This window comes from Bos taurus, chromosome 9 (assembly GCF_002263795.3).
Source record: "Bos taurus isolate L1 Dominette 01449 registration number 42190680 breed Hereford chromosome 9, ARS-UCD2.0, whole genome shotgun sequence".
NCBI lineage: Eukaryota > Metazoa > Chordata > Mammalia > Artiodactyla > Bovidae > Bos > Bos taurus.
The window spans coordinates 74,251,178-74,271,525 of NC_037336.1; the positions used below are offsets into that span (position 1 = coordinate 74,251,178).

Here is a 20,348-nt window from a genome sequence, read left to right on the forward strand (position 1 = left end):
CTTCTCCAGGGGATCTTGCCGACCCAGGGATCGAACCCAGGTCTCCCGCATTGAAGGCAGACGCTTTACCGTCTGAGCCAACCAGGGAAGCCCTGTTTAAGGGACTGCTGCTAAGCTGCTGCTAAGTCACTTCAGTCGTGTCCGACTCTGTGCGACCCCATGGATGGCTGCCCACCAGGCTCCCCCATCCCTGGGATTCTCCAGGCAAGAACACTGGAGTTGGTTGCCATTTCCTTCTCCAATGCATGAAAGTGAAAAGTGAAAGTGAAGTCGCTCAGTCGTGTCCGACTCTTAGCGACCCCATGGACTGCAGCCCACCAGGCTCCTCTGTCCATGGGATTTTCCAGGCAAGAGTACTGGAGTGAGGTGCCATCGCCTTCTCCGGTTTAAGGGACTAGCAGGTGCTAAACACTGTCATCGAGGAATCTGCGGCATTCATGAAATTCTCCAGGTTATCTAGGCTATCAAATATGAGCCGGATGCTGACCTGGCCTAGCTGACGACGGTTAAGCGATGACCAAGTCCTGGCAGTTGATATCTCAATTTTCAGTTCTAATCTGAAGTTCCTGGGCTTCATAAGAAACTACAGCTCCTGCTTTTCATATTTCAGCAAGAAATGCACTGGAGTGACATAATTTAAGATCAACTGTCTCTCCTGCTGACCAACACAATTTTTAAGTGGGAGAATTTTTCAACAAATTTCTCTGTGTCCACAGCATGTATTCATTCAGCTAACACTGGATGTCTACTATGTGCAAGGCATCATTCTGACAACGAGAATGCAATTAGCAAGGCAGCTAAGATCCTTACCCTCCTGGAACTTACATTCTAGTGGAGACCTGAGAAGGTTTCTCTGAACACCATATAAATAGCATGTCTCCACTGTCTCTCCATGACTTATTGTTCTTTACAGTACTCAGATCATGTAGTATTTATGCTCCACTTACTGCCAAACAGGAACTGTCCAGAACAGGAACTCTGTCTTGACCCATGCTATATCTCCATCATTTTAGAGGAATACCTGGTATATTTGATGAACATTAAGAGTTTGTTGAATAAAATAATTCTATATACGTAAGAGAAAACAGACACCAAGAATGATGTGACACTAAGAAACTGGCAGAACAACAGTGCTTATAGTCACAGTAGTATAAGCTAGATAAGGATGAAAAGAGCAGGAAAGGGCTGCTGGACAAATGTAAAAGAAAACAAATCGATCAGTGACCCTACGTTAAATTTTCTCAGCTTCCTTATCCTTCCCTTTGCCTTTGCAAATACATCATGATCTTATAACTTCCTCTTTCCAATCTGCTATCAAACAGCAGACAATAGGGTCAAAAGGCAGAATATCCCTTGAAAGCATGAGAAGGAAAACCAGTAGTACTAACACACCTCCTTCAGCATGCACTATTAATATAACTCAACTGATCCAAGTGCAAGATGGGCCCAGGTCAAATGCTACATCTTCCATGAATGCCTTGCTGACAACTTTCCTCTAACTTTTCAGAGATCCTTCCTCCATGTTATGTGTACTAAAACAGTCATACATACATCTTGATAATCTTCTATGCGATATGACATTATTTTTCCTGAACTTTGAGAATGATGCAGGATTCAGTAAGTCTTTTCTACCTTTTCTGTCATTTTTTAGTGGTGTTTGAAAATATGGTGGCACGCTTTCTAAGATCTTCCTGGCTGTGTTCCCCTCTCCCAGTTGAATCTAGGCCCTTTTCATCTCCTGTCTCTACTCTGCTCATTAAGATTCCTTTCAGTCCTTTCCTCACTGTGGGGTCCTGTCCTTAAAAGGGAGTCTTGTCTTGGCAGGTCTACTTGAAGAGTTCACTGAGGTCAAGTGCTCCAGTCTTTCCGTACTTACTGTGGGTACCTTGTGCTCACTACTGGAGAGGACAAGGCCCCAGTTTTAGTAGGCTCATTTGAGAATCTCCTTTTCCAGCCTGTCAGATGCTACCCAACTCTTACTTTTACTCACACAGGTATCAGTACCAGGCAGGTTGGTGATGTGTCCCTATCCCACTATTTGCAGGTTAATGGGATAAGCTTATCACCTTTGGTTTTATTATCTAGATATATTTTTTCAGAATCATTAATAATACATTATTGTTAATCATCACACTAGGTACTATCTTCTCAAGAGCAAGGAATTTTGATTCAACTTTAAACCCAATGTTAAGAATACTTTCCCAGTGAATAAATGGAGGTTGAGGGCTGGTTTGAACAAAGGCTAGAAAGCTAGGTACTTAATCTTGTGACAGCCCAGTTAGAAACCCCATTAGTCTTCTGACACAAACCTCAATTTTAGGTGATTAGGAGAACTCCAATTATTGTAATTACCTTAAATAATGTGGCAGGGTACAATGTTAACATTCTACCAAGTAGGTAATGGCCTGTCCACAGTATGTATGTCCTACACAACACATAATGCTAATTGCTAAACATTTATTCTAGCAAAGCATGACACATAAGCAGAATGACTTGCCAGCCTGAAAGAATGAGGACAAGAGCAATTTTTTGACTTTTTGCTAAGATGCAAGATTTTAAGATAGGTAAATGAACAAGGAGTAGGATAAGGCAAAGGATTAAAAAAAAAAAAAAAAAAAAAAAACCACACCTCAGAGCAAATTCCTGTAGTTCATCCTACGATTTAGGCAACAAGAAATCAAAGAAATTTAAAAAATTTTTTCAATTGAAAAACATTTCACTGATGGCAATTAAAAGGTGAAATTTAAAGGTCAAGATTTCCAAATTAGAAGACTGCTACAGTAACTGAGGTAAATGTTACGAGCATCTTTACCAGTTATCACAGGGGTGAAAAGAGCCACACGTTGACTTTTAAAGTTGAGTATCATCACCAAATGTAAACATAAAATCACTGTATACTGACATCAACCAGTGAAATATTATGTTTGGTTGCCTCAGGTATTAGTTGCATCATACAAGATCTTTCACTGTGGTGAGGGGACACTCTAGTTGTGGGCCCTAGATTCAGCAGTTCAGGCACGTGGGCTCAGTTGCTCTGTGGCATGTGGAATCTTGGTTCCCCAACTGGCTATCAAATCTGTGTCCTGCATTGCAAGACGGATTCTTAACCACTGGACCACTAAAGAAGTCTCTAAATTATGTATTTCAAGTATTGTTATTTGGTGGTGATATTCAACTGCTTTCAAAAAAATTCCCAAGTGCATTTAACATTTCCCTCATAGCAGTCTCAGAAGTACCCTAGAAATTAAGTTTCTAGGGAATTCCCCGAGTGTCCAGTGGTTAGGATTTGACGCTTTCATTGTCAGGGCCCAGGCTCAATCCCTGCTTAGGGAACTAAGACTCTGCAAGCTGTGTGGCACAGCCAAAAAAGTTTCCTTTTCTAGTACAAATAAGCCAGAAAAATTATGACCTCCCACAATCAAGGACTAAGTAAGACTGCAAGTAAACCACCATTCTGGAGGGTCAAAGTGGTAATTTTACGTGGCTTTTCACAAGCCATGGAATTTGCAATTACTATGACAGTACCAAGAAGTTATCATTGTCAAATACAGACTTCATACTGTGAATGCACATCCTTTCTTCACCTAAGTGTTTGGTGTACTTACTATCATTTTTTTGCTTGTCCCAATTTATTTTATTGGGGTGGCATTTGTGGGAAGGGTTTTTTATACTGGACTACAGTTGATTTACAATGTTGTGTTAGTTTCAGGTATACAGCCAAGTGGCTCAGTTATACATGTATCTTTTACAAATCTTTTCCCATTTAAGCCATTACAGAATATTGAGCACAGTTCTTCCCTATGCTATACAGAAGGTTTTTGTTGGTTACATATTTTAAAAATATATCATCTACTTCTGGGGCTCGATATTATTCAATCAAGAAGCTGGGCAACCCTAAGAGATTACTAAGAAAAATCTGATTCCAATTCTTAGGAGAATAGTATTAAAACCACTTATCGTTTTCTACTTTCAAGAATCATCTTTTCTGCACTTTAAAAGCACTGCAAATCAGTTCACTGCTGTCAAACACCTAAAACGTCCTTGAGAAAAATATCTTACATACAGATCATTATAATTAAGACACATTATTTAGAAATTTTTCTCCTAGTAGCCACAGGAAAGTGCTACCCTAACGCCTGTTCTTTTTAACCACTGGGATCCATTTTTGAAAAAACTAACATGTGAGGAGGTAACACAACAATAAAGAGAACTAGCACACGATGTACAACTTACTGAATGATTCTGAAACTTGATCCAGTTCATAAATTTACACAATCTCTACTAAAGCTCTCAAGTCAAACAATGGAATACAGTTATTTCTATATATTCCTGGATTCTAAAATAAAATTTTCACTTTAAACTTCATTAACATAAACTTCAAATTTTTAACATCCACCTCAATAAACTGAACAATTAAACCCTTGACACTCACATTTATAAATAATGATTTCAACCATATTTTGAGAATCCAAGATGTTATGTAACAGATAATATTCTAAAATTTTGTCAAAGATCAATCACAATCTACTACTTATATAGATTGAAACCAATCAAATACAATCCAAGGGTGAAGTTAATTTCTCCACGTTCCTTCCCTATTTAAGCAAGTTACAAATTCAGACAGGTCTCTGTACTTCTTGTTCTGAATGTGAAAGGAATATCATTCCACATGGAACAAAGTATATCCCAGAGATTCCAGCTGAAAAGTCAAAGAGAGGAATTTCCTGGCCGTCCAGTGGTTAGGGCTCCTCTCCCCCACCGCAGGGAGCACAGGTTCAATCCCTGGTCAGGGAACTAAGATTCCCTCATGCTGCGGTCAAAAACGAAAAAAAGCAACTATCTTATGAAAATAAGTCCTTAATAAATAAGATGGCATACTTTTATGTAGGTAGCTGATACATGTTAAAATTATCCAGTGTAGTTAAACATACAGAGAAAGGAGTAACATTTGTTATTAATCAAAACGTTACCTTAGCACACAAATTTCTGTGAAAATTCTTGTTTAAAGTTACAGAATGGTCACTTTATATTTCAAGTAACTTACAAAAGGGTTAAGTGAAGTTAAGAATTACCAGTTCTAACTCAAAGTGAAAAAAGACTAAGTTACAAAAAAAAACCCAAAAAAACACTTTTTAGTTGATAACTACCACATTTTTAGAAACAGAAGTAATGCTGCTGTCTCCATCATAATTTATAGCTGACAGCTCTTATATGAACACATGAACTGGAAGGCTAGACTAGAATCTGGAATTGCTGTGTTAACAAATGGCTTACAATCACCACTGTAACATTTCCCATGTTTTCAGAGGAAAAAAGAAAAAAATAGATGTGAATTTGAACAGTTTTATAGAATATTTACTCATCTCCCCAAAAGCCCCATCATACTAGTAACTCTACTAACAGATGAGCTGGTATCCTAAAATTAGACATAAACCACTAACATTAGCTGTACAGCAAAGACACAGACATAGTCTCAAAATCAGGTAAACAAACAACAGCTATTACCACTTATGACATTTTATTGGCATATGACAATTTACAAGGGTCCCTGTTGCATTATACATCACACTGAGTAAGAATCGTTTAGCCATCTACATTCATTCTTATTGGGTATATTTTTACTCAAATTGTAATTGAATTCCCAACACTTGATTTTAACTGTGACAAAAGGGAAAAATAGTACTTTCCAAAAGTAGGCTGCAATAGGAAAAACAAATTATGCTTTTTATATTAAAATTTCTAAGATGTTGAAAAGTGTACACAGCTAAGGACTGAGTCATGGCCTTCTTAAACAGCTTTCTTAATCCTTTCTAGAAATATCCTTTGGTTATTTTTATTTTCCTTCTGTAGGCAAAAGGAAATCTATTAATGCAGGTTATCAAACAGCTACTATTTTCTGGCACTTGTAAACAAATATCCTTACCAAGACCAACCATTCAGCTTTTATAACATGTCATGAAGTGTAGAGTTGAATTGTGGTTTAAAGACAGGCTTCTTTATATGCTTGGCTCTAAAACAAAGATAACAGCCACAATGGCATTCTATTGAAGTGTTTTCACAATCCCCCTTCCCACTATTTTCTAATAGGATACTCTTCCCCTCAATTTTAATACAAGTAACCAAATATGAGTACATGTGGGTTAAAGCAATGCACTTGAACTTGTAACCTGCTGATAGGCCTTAGGTAGCTTTATTCCTACTCCCTATTAAATAATTTTTCAGTAAATTCCCCTTTCCACTTCTCTTATGTGGAAAAGCAAAACTCCGCATTTACAGTCATGTACAGAGATTCAGTATCTAACCAAATAATAATTGTTAAAAGCTAAATTTATTTGTATAAAATAAAATGGAGGTGAAAATTTTCCTGTGTTGGAGATCAGATCCATGTTGCTTTAGCAGGTAATTACGTGCTATGCTGACTAGGAGAATATTAGTTATGTCCTGATTAATGCAACATATATTTGTTTTTACAGTGTTTCCTTTCTGCTCAATTTCGGAAAAACAAAGTAAGAGAAATCATGCAATGCTTAAGGATCTTAGGGCCATGAACATCACATTTGTTGAGTTTTGTTTTTCTATTTTTCCCCTCATATAGCTGTTAGGTAAATGCCTCTGACTGCAATCAAGGTGCCAGAAGCATCCTAAATCATCAGTGAGCATGAACGAGCCATACACTTAAAATGCTTGTTTACACTAACACAATAATCATTATCTTTTAATGCAAACAAATACAACTAATTCAGTTGCTGAATTAACAAAATGAATTTGACTACTTTTATATTATGCTCACAGAGCAGACTTAGCACTGAAATTTTACTATTTCCGATATTCATTCCTTCTAAGAGATATCATCATAAACATAAATTAAAGGCAATTCACATTTGAAAGATTATCTTCCTGAAGAACAGAACCCTTGGAAAGAAAAAGAAAAACCCATTTTACAAACTGAAACAGAAATAGTGGGGAAAAAAAACAAGGTAGATCAATGCTGTGACAAACTTCCTGTCAAATCTTTTTATTGGTGACATTTGGAAAACAAGTTTCTTAAAATACTACTAATGAGCAGTATATTCTGTTTGCCTATTATTCCTTATAGTTAGACTATGAACTAGTGATTCAGCTGTCTAAAAGCTCAAATAAGTATGTGAGATATGACGTCAGGTACACATCTTTTTAACATTATCAAGTTATTCTGCAGAATAACCATACCAATATCAGAATTACAGGCTTTGTTCTGTTTTTCTTTTTTAAGTAAGACGTTCCGTAGGAATGGGGGTTTTGTTTGTATTATTACAAACCAGATTCCTCTCTCAAAGAACTGATATCTAAGACCATGACTCAAACTTTCAAAGAAAACAGAGAACACTGAATTTTGAATGCAAATGGTAAAGGCTCCTAAAAATGTTTTTTATAGCCCACTGCTTGCTTTCAGTTTAAGAAAAAATTTTTTTCATACTTTTCAATTTAACTTTTAACAGCTAGTACTTTTGAGCTATTGGCAAAGCTTCTTTTACCATCTTAAACATTTGATGAGATGTTAAATTAGCTTAGTTTACCAAAATAACAACTTTTTCCATGGTATACTTCAAAAATTAGTCACCCTACAATGTAGTGTGTTTGAATTAAGGAGAATGTTAAACAGATGTATACAGTTAAAATAATTAGTGTGGTCTCTATAGACAATTGCTCTTCAGGGATCTGTATGTAGAGCTAACGTTTACTTCAGAATAAACATTAACACAAACAGGGAGGGGAGAGAATCAGAACTTTCACAGAGCTGTACTTGACCATATCTTATAGACAAAGCAGAATTACAATGCATGTAACAAAAACAGTAAAAGTATATATTTTTTTAAAAGTTGATAGTTACAAATATGGTACGTAACAATTTTCTACTTTATTTCAGTACAATTTTCAACATACAGTCTACTATTTTTCAAGATATTTGAAGATTCAAAACAAAATTTCTCTAGACTACTTGCAAACAGTAAAATTTTAAGTAAAATGCTTACATTCTTATTTGAAAACAAAAATCATGTAAAAAAAAATGGTGGGTGCAAGTTCTGTTCTCTGTTGCAATCTTACTTCAGATTTCCTATTCCTAAAAAAAAAAAAAGAGAGAAAGAAAATAAAGATTAGCAAAGATATGAAGAGTGAAATAATTCAAAATAATCACTGTATCTAAAAATCAAATAACTAACTGGCCCAAGAAACTCACACAAAAGAACATATCAGAACCACTAACAAGTTGAAAATCTCTACCTTTTCTTCTTTGCGTCTGTCCTTCTTTTCTTCATTATTTTCCATGGTCTCTTCTTCATCTTCAACAATCCCGTCCCCTTGGTATTTGTCATGAGTCCACTTTGGACTGCTACCTGACTTTTTGAAGTTAAAGCGCCCTCTGCCACGTTGGAAAGTACCACGACCTCTTCCTCTTTTGGCCCAATAATCCACACCATCATCTCTGTCATCATGCTACAGAAAGGTTAAACAAAGAAAGAAATGTCTTTCTTGTAAGGAATATAATTACATCCCCAATAGTGTTATTGTATAAATCTTCTGAAAATTGGGTATATGAGGTGGGTACTGTTCTAAAATACACAAAACCAATAAAACTGAACTTTTCAACAAAAACATGCTGCATCATGAAAGTAAATAATTACATGCTTAGTAACCCAAGCATTTGAGAGCTGCCCAGACAGTTTACTGAAGAATCTCAACTGCTAAATTACTGCCAATTATCAAAATTTTTATTGTTCTGCTTTCCATTATTTCAATCTACTATGCATAAATGAGATAATGTAACTGATATTTTCCCAAAAAAATTACCCGTCACAAATACGTAACAAAGTATAAAAATGTCATTACAACATTATCAATAACATTTAGTAAATAAAATAGGTGGTAAGAAGTATCTTTTACATACAGATACAGACTTTTAAAAATCCTACTGAGATAAATCTAAATTAATGTGTATTACATATTAATCTTCTTGGCAAGGGCACAAGCCAAATCAGGATGGCATGATCCCTAGGGTAATACCGCAACTTATTTCTTGTTCACTAACCTAAAATTCTGCAGCTATTACATCCCAACTTTAATTTTTTATTAACTGCATCCAAATAGATTGTTCCCCAAATTACAAATTATCCCATTAACCAAAACAATCTGAAAAAGTGAAAAGTACTTGGCTTTGTGTACAAGTAGATGAGTATTACATCCCAAAGAACAAAACAAAAAATGAGAAGTTCTCCTGTAATGTAACTGCTGCCCATCTCAAACAAACTTTTTAAGTTTGTACCTACAAAAAATGGGAATGATGCCCCTTTATGAGACAACAGGTATAATACAAACATAGCTGCCTAACTTATGGAGTACTGATACTGACCAACTGTCCCAAAGTCACTAAACTTTTAAAAAATAATACATAACTAAGCACCTTTTCAAAACAAAGAATGTGCCTTTGTGCATATTCACATAATACAGCTCACCCTCCTACCTGACTTAAAAAGTTCACACATGTAATTAACAGACAGTGTGAAAAGAGCCCTCACCAATTTCTTTTCTAATAATCTAGCTTTATCAAACCAGTGAGATGACCAAAGAATGAACTTAGGAACTATCAAAAATGTACCATTCCAGTACGTCAAAGTTTAACTGTAAATCCCAAATAAATTATTTTAAAATAGTCTGCCACTCAAAATAATACGTACATACAATGATGTAATTTCAAGCTCCTTTTTGTTATCATCACAACTCTATAGTTTATGCTTTTCATTTGTGATGTTTACACAGTATTCCATGAATTTGTAGGAAGAAGCAAATGGGTTTTGAAGCAAGAGGTATGGATTTAAATCTTAACAGAAACTGAGTGAACTTTACTTCCTCACTTAAAAAAAAAACGAAGATAGTCTTAAAGGAACACAAATGATTTGTAAAAAGTGCCCAGCCCAGTGCCTGACAGACAGGCACTCAATCAAAGGTGGTGGTAATAATGCTTACATGGTGCTTATTTCTAAGGATGAGGCACTGGTCTCAGCATTTTCTATATACTAACTCATCTAATCCTCACAACAACTGTAAAATACTAACTCCATTTTAGGAATAAAGAAATCGAGGGACAGAGAAACTGAGTAACTTGCCCAAAGCCACAGAGCCAATCTTTTCCAATGCCCCTTATGCTCATCATCCTCAGAGTAAGCTTCCCAGGAGTCATGGTAACAGTAAATGACTACTAAATGAGGTAGCCAAGAGCTAAAACAGGAAAAGCAGTAACAAAGCTAGACACTAGAGTTAGACTAGCAATTACTTTTAACTATACAATCATCTTATACAATAATCTGAAACTAAACAGCTACATCATCACAACATATCCTTTGTTTCTCAAAGGATATCCCAGCAGCTACCGAAGTGACACTTTAATGCTAAGCATACTAGTTCTTTTCCTTTTTTGGACAAGTGGCATGCAGAATATTGGTTCCCCGATTAGGGATGGAACCCATGCCCTCTACAGTGGAGGCACAGTCTTAACAATGGACCACCAGGGAAGTCCCTAAAGCATACTGAGTCTTAATCCTCAAATTCTTATATCTAAGATTTCAGTCTTACTGTAGACTAATTAACATTAACTACTTTATAGAAGATAAAGGGGATATGAGATATTTATAATATATAATCAAAAATATGTTAACAGAGGCCTTCCCTGGTGGCTCAATGGTAAAGAATCCACCTGCCAATGCAGGAGACACAGGTTTGATCCCCAACTCAGGATGATCCCAAGTGTCATGGCCAACTAAGCTCGTGCATCACAACTAGTAAGCCTGTGTAGTAGAGCCCAGAAACCACATCTACTGAGCTCACCGGCCCTAGAAACCATGGTCTGCAACAAGAGAAGCCACTGCAATGAAAAGTCTGAACATCACAACTAGAGAAAAAGCATGAGCAGCAATGAAGACACAGAATAGTCAAAAATAAGTAAAATTATTAAAGGAAAATTCCAGTTTGAAAAAAATGTTAACAAAGGAGGCCATATTAGAACCAAAATCTTCTGAATTGTCTTCTCTTCTCTACAGAATGATCGAGTTTCAAGAGAGTTAATTTACTAAAGCTCCAATCTAAATCTCTGTCTCCACAAGGAATTTTCTCTTCCTCAGATGACAGTAACATGGGGAACTTACCCATTTCAGTACTTTCCTATTTGGTCAAACTCTTTACAAATACTCTCAATCCCTCCAGAGAATCTCAGGTTCTAAAGACTACTATCTTTCCTGAAATATTTATTATTGAAAACATTATCTTATCTTTGCATAACTCAAAGTTTAGAGAAGGGAAATTTCAGATAAGAATGCAATAACTGTTACCAAGTACTGGAGGAAAAATGATACATGCTGTTAAGAACCTTTGGACCCCAAGACATGGGTTCAAATCCTAACCCTACTCTCTCTGGCTAAGTACCTTTGGTCAAGCTGCTCAATCTCTGTACCAATGTGTTTTTCATCTATAGAAACTGAATAATGGTCCTACCTCAAAATGACTTTACAAGCATGAAAATAAACTGAGCGACTTTCACTTTCAGTTCAAAACACTAAGAATGGTGCTGAACAAAATGCTCAATAAATGTTATCCATTATTATTACTAAGTATTAAATGTTTCATTACTATGGACAGAATGTCCATGCTTATTAATTATTCTGAAAAAAACCTAGAGCAATCTATAGCTTTCAACTTCATTCATTCTGAATTAAAAAAAATTTTTGTATTTATAGTCTCATCACTGAAAAATACCTTTACAGACTATCCATAAATACACATGGAGAAACCAAAGCTATCATTCCAAGGGCTCATTAATTAACAACCAAAATAATTAATTTGGGGAACTGAGTTATATATAAGAAGAAATGTGACATTAATTATACTTCTAGTGAGCACTAGCCTGTGACAAATGCACACGTATGTCTTATACAGAAATGAAGATTTTAAAATATAGTCCAGAACAGCAACATGTAGAATGTTAAATAACACTCATCTTGATTAGTGTAACTAAAGCCTAATTATATGCTAATCAAAAATAATTATGTCCCAATTTAAGACAAAAACTATGATACTAGAAAGAATATCATAGAAAAGTGAAAGTGTTAGTCACTCAGTCGTGTCTTTGCAACCCCATGGACTGTAGCCCACCAGGCTTCTTCGTCCATGGGACTCTTCAGGCAAGAATACTGAGTGGGTAGTCATTCCCTTCTCCAGGGAATCTTCCCAACCCAGGGATCAAACCGGGGTCTCATGAACTGTAGACAGATTCCTTATCCTCTGAGCCACCAAATTAAATATTTGCAAAATGTTTAAAGTGTTAAACAATTATTTAACTTGTTCACCTCTCATTTCCTTAACTTTTTGTGCTTTTACACTTGTTTTATTGTCTGGCATTTTTACAAGCACTTGCTCCTCATTCACACCTTTGAAAGGTTGGCCTTTTAATCTCTTCTCTTCTGACTGGGTGATATTACTGTGGTTCTGTGACTGTACGATGGCACCTAGGTTTTTTTCTCTCTAGATCTGCATTAGCAACTACCTACTGCACATTTCCACTTATTATGTCTTGGGCACTTCCATAACAGAACTTAACCTTCACCTCAAATGAGCTGCTTTCCTCTGTATTCCCTGTGCTTGCAATATCCTTTCTTCTCACTACCAACACCAAACTAGAGGGTCCCTGAATAAGCCTTCATAAATGTGGCTTTAACATTTTTCAAAACTAGTCCCTTAGACACTCAATTATTTCTCAGATCTGTTTGTCACAGCCGCGTTTTTCAAACTCTGCTTAACATCCAAATTTACTCAAGTATTACTGTCTTCCACAATTTGGCTCCTGCTTCTTAATTTTCCCAAACTTATACCAATCATCTAGCCATGTGAGTACTGGAGTTCTCTATATTAGGATGTTTCACTCCTGCTTTTTTACAGCACACCTGCTCATCTTTTAAGCTTAAGATTCAATCCAAACTCCTCTACAAAGTCTCTCTTAATCAGTATCTCCTTTGCAATAATCCACTCTTCCTTGGGAGGACATCCACAGTATGTATTTAGAATGTTCCCCTTTACCAGTCTCTTAAACCAAGAATTGAAATCCTATGTATCTTTCCATCCATAGCATAAACAGCAGTGTATTAATTCATAAATTCCTATATTAAAAATGAAATGTATCTTTTAAACTTTCTGTAACTCAATAAAACACCTTTCACTTTCCAGAAATTGTCAAGTCAAGCATAAATTTCTCCTCAAAGAAGCACAGATTGTGGAAACATTACGCATAATGCACTCTGTAAAAATTTAACTTTTCCAGACTCTTGGTCATTAAAGTACTCCAAAAAAGAGGCAAATGGAAATTAATTTTTGAAACAACTACAATGCCCATTCTTCAACCAAAATATATATCTAGTTCAGAATACAGCTATATAGTCTACCATGGCAGATGGCTGGGACATTCAGCTTTATTCAAATATACTCATAAAAAGTCAAATAAAAGACACTTTTCTAAAACTCAGCACTATTTTCCTCCTTGCTTCAACAAAACAACTAGTCTTCAGAAATAATCTCTAAAACGTGACTTCCCTGAAAAGCTATGACAAAAATGAATATTCTGTTAATAGTTTTGGTATTTCCTTAAGTTTCTATAATGGAAGATAAACCCTCTTCTCCCATGCCAAGTGCAAAAAATTTCCATCATTACTTAGAGAATCTTTCAGGACCCACCTCCTCTAGCTTCATCCCTTACAAACTACTTCAGAGAGAAGAGCATCACAAGGAAGCATCAAACTAATGTGTACCTAGCAATTTTTCCATAATGTAATTTTTCATCTTCCTTTTACTCCAATAGAAGTTAACAACCTCCTGAAAACCTTAAATACATGTGCTGTGGAAGAATTCTTCTCCTTGTCTTTCAATTAAACAAACAGCTGTAGTGATGAAAGGGAAATCTTAATGATTTACCTTCTTAACTTGACCGTCTTATAGACAGATATGAAGTAGTTTAATGTTCTTCTCTGAATGTGACTATCAAATCAGGTATATTTTTACTTTACCCTGACCAGTCCATAGGTAATATCAATAAGGTATAAACAGGACTAAAGGGACCCACATGTTCAAAACTTCAAATCATCTGGGTAATGATTTATTTTAAAAGTTTCCTATATTATAGTAAAAACTTCTCATAGTAGTGGATGCCTGTACTCAAATGTATTCACCCAGTATGCTTTGAAAATTAATGCAAACCAAATAAACAGAGATTTCTAACACCCACCAAGAAGTACTTCTTGCTCTTTGGGGTATATTCTGGATCCCATTCCTCTTCCTTCGGTCTCTTTTGAAAAGTAGTATTTGAGTTGTTTGGACCAGTATTTGTCCCAGCAAAAACTCCTCTGGCTCTTCCTCTGCCTCTAATTCGAAACTGATTAACAAAGTTGTTTAGTAATGAAATCAAAAGGTATTAAGTTACATGCAAACTCTAATTTTACTGCAGTAACAAAAAACATTCCCTAATTTCTTCCCTAAATCTCAACTTCACAGCCACTGAGGATGGAAAAGGTGGCCATTTTATACTAGTAAGGAGGGAAAAAATTCTGCCTATTGAAAGCTGAATAGGTTAAGAAGAAATGCACAGTCAACCTAGGTTGTCAGAACACTACACTTTCTTTCATGGCCTGAACTAAAATTTTTAAATAGTTTAAACTTTAAGAAGTTGGTTTTTTCCCTTTTACTAGCCAAAAGATTTGTCTAATTTCTTTGAATTACACAGGAGTCCTAAGTGTTAACTACACCTATCACCATATGGGCAAAGCTCTTCTCTTTCCCAAATAATCTAATAAACCCTACTAACAACTAACTGGATACTAGCTCAAGTTAGAAATCTGAACCTAGAAATTAAAGAGTCAAGAAGATGCACTACTATGAAGTCATTAAATTTACAATTATAAGAATTTATGGAAACATGGGAATAATAATATATATACTAGGTAGGATAAAAAGTCATGTAATTTCTATGACTGACACACATATAAAAAAGAACTTGAATAGGCAAAAATGAAAAGTTAATACAAACGGATTTTTTTGTTTCAAGACATGTTCTTATTAATAAAAAAGTGATTAAAGAAATGGATCTAAATCATTAACTTTCCTTGACTCTTGGGTCTCTAAGCACTATGTACAGTTACTGATTCCAAAGTTAATAAGTTATACAGATGCTTCTAAATCTCAAAATGGCATATTTTCAAAATCAGGCAAAAACATGGATTTTTTACTTTCTATACAAAGGAGGTTATCATCCCAGCTCCAGCTCCTCCTCACTCTCCCAAATGGCATTTCTTAATAAAGATATATCAAATACCATTTTAAAGACTACAGGAGTAATGGCTCACACAACAATGACTAAATCAGGTATCTTACTTTCCTTATGTACAGTGCTCTAAAGTAAAGTTCTATCAAAGACAGAAAATAATTTTATTACTTACAAAGGTTCCTCGTGGTCGGCTAACTCCTGCAAAGCCTGAGTATTCTTTCAGTTCATGGTGAGTTTTAAATTCTTCTTCTCTTTCCTTCTTACTCTCCTTTTCTTCTCGAGAACTAGGAGAAGAAGGTGATGCTGAAGAGGATGAAGATCGAGAATGATCTTGCTCTCTACTTTTATGTTTACTGAAAAATAAAAGAAACAAGAAAAATGTGCTATTTTAAAAAAAGATTAAGAAAGACCCTGCTGTATCTTACAATAAGAGGGATATTTTTCAAGTCAAAGAAACTATCCCCTATTAAAATTATCATGAAACTAAAATGATTGGGTGTTCAACTTTGACATAGTCTGTTTCCATTCTCCTCCAATATTTGTTTTATATCACTACTGGAAAACATGCTATGACCTGCCAGTTAGAAACTAGCAGTCTGGAAACTTCAAGAATATAAAGTTCAGTTCAACACTTTTAACATTTTTTTTTTTTTTAAAGGAAAGGAAGGGAAGAGTAGGAAAAAGTATGAATGTCCTTAAGGCCATGTTTCAAAATGACTGCAGTTTGTACAACCCTAGGTGAAAACAGTTGATACAGATTGGGCCATAACTCCATTATTGAAATAAAAGGCATATGACATTATAAATACCAGTAAATTAAAATTAATTATAAATTAAAAAACACGAGTAAAATTACCACCATTCACCTAATGAACAGCAAGAAAAACAATTATCTATGATACTTAGTATTCCTAATATTTACTTGACTCTATCATGATCAATACATGATTCTACTGCAATACCCGAAAAGGTCATACCTGCGATAACTCTTACCACTTCTAACAGTATCCATGGAAACATTACTTTGAAAGCCTAATACACATTGCTATTTCAAAAAAACTAGTCCTTCCTCCCCCCATCTCTCCCATGTTAAACCACTAGACATCAGTTTAAAATTCTTGTACTCTGGGTGTTATGAGTTGAAAAAGTGCGGAATCAAGCATAACGAACCAAAGTTCTTACACAAACTGTTTCTAGAAATGCACTGCATTGAAGTCCAACCTCCTGATGTAGCCTGGATAATAGGACACATTAATTTGTCATTTTTTTTTCAGTGTTAGCTTGCTATTCCAAAGTTTTTGTCCTCATCCACCATAAGCCGTGTAAAAGACAAATACATTTTTGCTGTAAAACAAATAATTTTAATTGTTTAAATTTAAACATTCGATTACACAGTCAAAATTGAAAGCAATTAAGCTGACAATTATTAAAGGCTAATTAGAAGCTAAAACCTAACTCCGACAGTTTTAACAATTACCTGTCATCTTTGTAAGATTTGTATTCCTTGTAATCTTTTGGAGTTTTTTCCTGCTTTCTTGATCCACTGGATTCCCTGGAGCCCTTGGAATCCCCCCGTTCTTTACTTCTTTCTTTTCTCCGACGATCTATGTCATGCCGAAGATCAGCAGAATCACATCTTAATTTTTTATCTCCCTATAAAAGACAGATGTAAAATACAGATTTCAGGGAAACTATATGGAAAAAAAAAGAAATATATATATAAAATACCAATTTTTTTTGCCAGTTTCTAAGCTGGCATTTTTAGTAGCAGAAAAGAATGAATATAACATACTACTTCCATACTTAAGTTTTTGTTTAAAAACGTACTTGCTGTTTTCACTAAACACTTGTGAACACAAGTACAACAGGACTGGAGAAGTAATTAAAAGCTAATTGTCTTCAAAATGTCATAGGTTTCTGTTCAAAGCAATCCATAATAAACTTTCATATAGTAAAATGATATAATTATTTTTCCACTCGGTACATCCTCGTTAATTATCCCTCATCTTTTGAAACAGCTTTTTATATACTTTAACAATGATGGAGATTATACTCAGTTGTGGGTATAGCCATCTGACAGTAAAGTTAAGGGATCCTAAAGTAAATGGTTCTCATTATTTAAGCCTCATTATCATCAAGTTCTTCCCAAATTAGTTGACCAACCCAATAAAAATCACTTTAAAAGTTAAATATTCTGTATTTTCCATAACATGCAAACATAATATGATTAATGAAACCAACTGAGGTTGAACAAGGGTAGAAACAAAGCCAGAAAGATTCATTCCCAATCCTGTACTCAGTATCTGGGCCATATACTGCCCTTTCTCAATTCAGGTATTGCAACGGACATTAGTTTAACTGGGTCACAATTCACCTCCTTCTTGTTCCATTGCTTTTTCAAATACTATATAATTTAGGAAGATGGAAAGAGGCATCTAGGAATGAAGAAAAATTATACATCAGTAAGATGCTAAGCAATGTGGACATCCTTGCTAGTATTCAACAATACGAAGTACTTACTCTGGGAAGTCTAGCTGCAATGTTCATAAACATTCCTAAAACTGGAAGTATATGTCCAAATGGTATCAACTACTCACCTATTTGCTCCCACAGTTATGAGAATATCTAATCAAGAGCAAAAACTTTCCTATTCACCTAGTAATATGCTATTGCCAAGCCCATGGGTAACAGTATAGGTGGAAGTACTTTGTAAACACCAAACTATATATGTAAACTACACACTACTACATGTATGTTAATTGTTCATTCAGATAGGAAGATAAAAGATAAAAAGCAATGTCTTTTCCTCTTATCCTTCCATTAGTTATCACTATTTTCTCTCCTCTAGATCAAAATCTGGTCTGAATAATGAAGACAGAAGAAAGACACTCACTCTGTCAAGAGTACAAGAATAGACTAAATTGTGGGCAAAACAAAATTAATCAACATTGAACCTAAGACATTGAAAATAAAAGCCAAAATTAGCATTCACTTCTCAGAATCTGCTTTACCAAAATCAATGTGCCCCATGCAAAGAAAGCACTTTCTAAGCTCTAAATTTCTTATTTAATAAATTAATAGCATGCCTAATTAAAAAGCTTATAAATGAAAGCCTTAGTAATAGTTTCTAGTAATAAAGTGCCAATGTTATCATAACAGCCCAGTTATTCAACTCTGCAAAACAGATGTATTCTCATTTTTCTTATCAGAAAACCAACATCCAAAAAGCTAATCACGTTCCTATTATCAGGATAGTATCAGTAATGGCCACGATTGGAACCAAGTAATACCCGTTCCAAGTCCCTAACTTTCTCATTACAAGACAGTTGCTCTCTTTTAACCCTGCTCCACATTTCAACTAGAATTTTATGGCCTGTCATATAGACTAATCTACCTAGGAAATATCAAATTGTCAATTAAACAGAGTCCCCTTAATGACTGAATTCCATTCTTAAAAGTCCCCCGACCCCAATGCCAGTCATTCAGACTCCTTTCTGAAGTTTAAAAGCATTCTTCCCCCAAATCTACAAATATTCCAATGGTAACACAGTTTTTATTCCAAGTGTTCATTTGTAAACCAGTTCTTAGAATGCTTATTTCTTAGTCCAGATCAAAAACCCAGTAGCATGGCGATTACTTCTCGTTCTCTCTTTGAAGAACCTAAAGATATTAATTTAGGCACACATAAATCAAGGAATATTTATTCTGGATCACCCATTTCACCTCTAACAGAAAACTTTATATAATGTGTATCTTTCCTATTATAATTTTCCTGTCTACTCACTGATTCTTTGCCTTTTGCTTAGAAATACTTTTTTTTCATTAGCATTTAAATTAATTATTCTTAGTTTAACATATAGTAAAGGGTGAGCTTAATTTTTTTCTAGGATGAAACACTACATACACACTAACACAGATATATATATATAAAAATATATCTATTTACAAGTTATAAATAGATGATGTCTATAAACATTTTGCCTAAATAAACTGCTTATTAGAACAATAGCATTAATGAACCAGAAGTTAACTTGGAAAAGAAAAAGTGCATTCAAAACATACCTTTTGATTTTCTTCTTTAAAAACTCTCTCTTCCCCTGCTAAACGGGTATGCTTCCTCAGGGCACTTGGAGAGATGTCAATTCTCCTTAATGTAAAATAAAGTCTATTTGTAGTCACATTAATTTTATGATTCTACAAATTCCTAAAATTTTTCCATTTTTGTAAAGGGAATACCAGTATTTTCCCTCCCAGTTGACTAAATTTAGTATAGCAAGATTATTAATCTAATTCTTAATAGATAATTAAGAAATAAAAACTGTATTTATTAAAAATAAATTAAAATGCCTCCAATTATTTATAAACAAATGAAGCCTGATCTTTTAAGATATCAAGCTTACTTTAATCATCAAAAAAGAAAAAACTTTTTTGATTAAAATTATCATTTAAGTATCAGCATATAATTATAATACATCAGTATCAATAAATACACAAATAGGATTATTTGTTCTTAAGTTATCTCCAATATTTTTACATATTCAGTATCTTTAGTTTTATTCTGTGCCTCTCCTTGAGTTCTTAAGCTACTGTCAGTTGAATCTTCTCAGTGCCTCTTCAGCAGTGACCACCAAAACCATACCTACTACGTATTAAGCACTGAATTAGGTACTTTACAATTAATACTAACTGTCAACATCATCCTGCAAAACAGGATATTTTATTTGTTATTCTTATTTGTAGATGGAAAAAAAACATTCAGAGATTAAATAACTTTTTTATCACAATGCAATTAAGTGAGAGCAAGGAACTGAAAATAACTATCTGACTTCAAATTCACGATCTTTTCACAAGGAACAATTCTATCTCACGAAGCATTTTTATTTTACAAACTTACTCAAAGTGAATAAAATTCAAGGGTTACTTACTCCAGGCATCCAACCCCCTCCCAAAAGACAAACTGGTAACTATTTAATTCCAAACTGGGAAGTGATAAGAATGAGTATTTTAAGTTCTA

The 20,348-nt window shown here is 34.7% G+C and overlaps 1 protein-coding gene across 6 annotated transcripts in view; it reads right to left on the reverse strand.

Annotated features, from left to right (window-relative positions):
* Window positions 1-5,501: 5,501 nt before the first annotated feature.
* The window catches only part of BCLAF1 (BCL2 associated transcription factor 1), a 30,895-nt gene continuing 16,048 nt past the window's right edge, over window positions 5,502-20,348 (reverse strand). For 2 of the 6 annotated variants that reach the window (XM_005210974.5, XM_024996803.2), the window contains exons 8-13: window positions 19,397-19,481; window positions 16,812-16,987; window positions 15,507-15,687; window positions 14,300-14,446; window positions 8,263-8,475; window positions 5,502-8,101 (exon numbers count right to left, since the gene is read on the reverse strand). In XM_005210974.5, coding sequence (XP_005211031.1) covers window positions 8,096-8,101; window positions 8,263-8,475; window positions 14,300-14,446; window positions 15,507-15,687; window positions 16,812-16,987; window positions 19,397-19,481 — 808 coding nt within the window. In that variant the 3' untranslated portion in view covers window positions 5,502-8,095. 6 annotated transcript variants of the gene reach the window in all.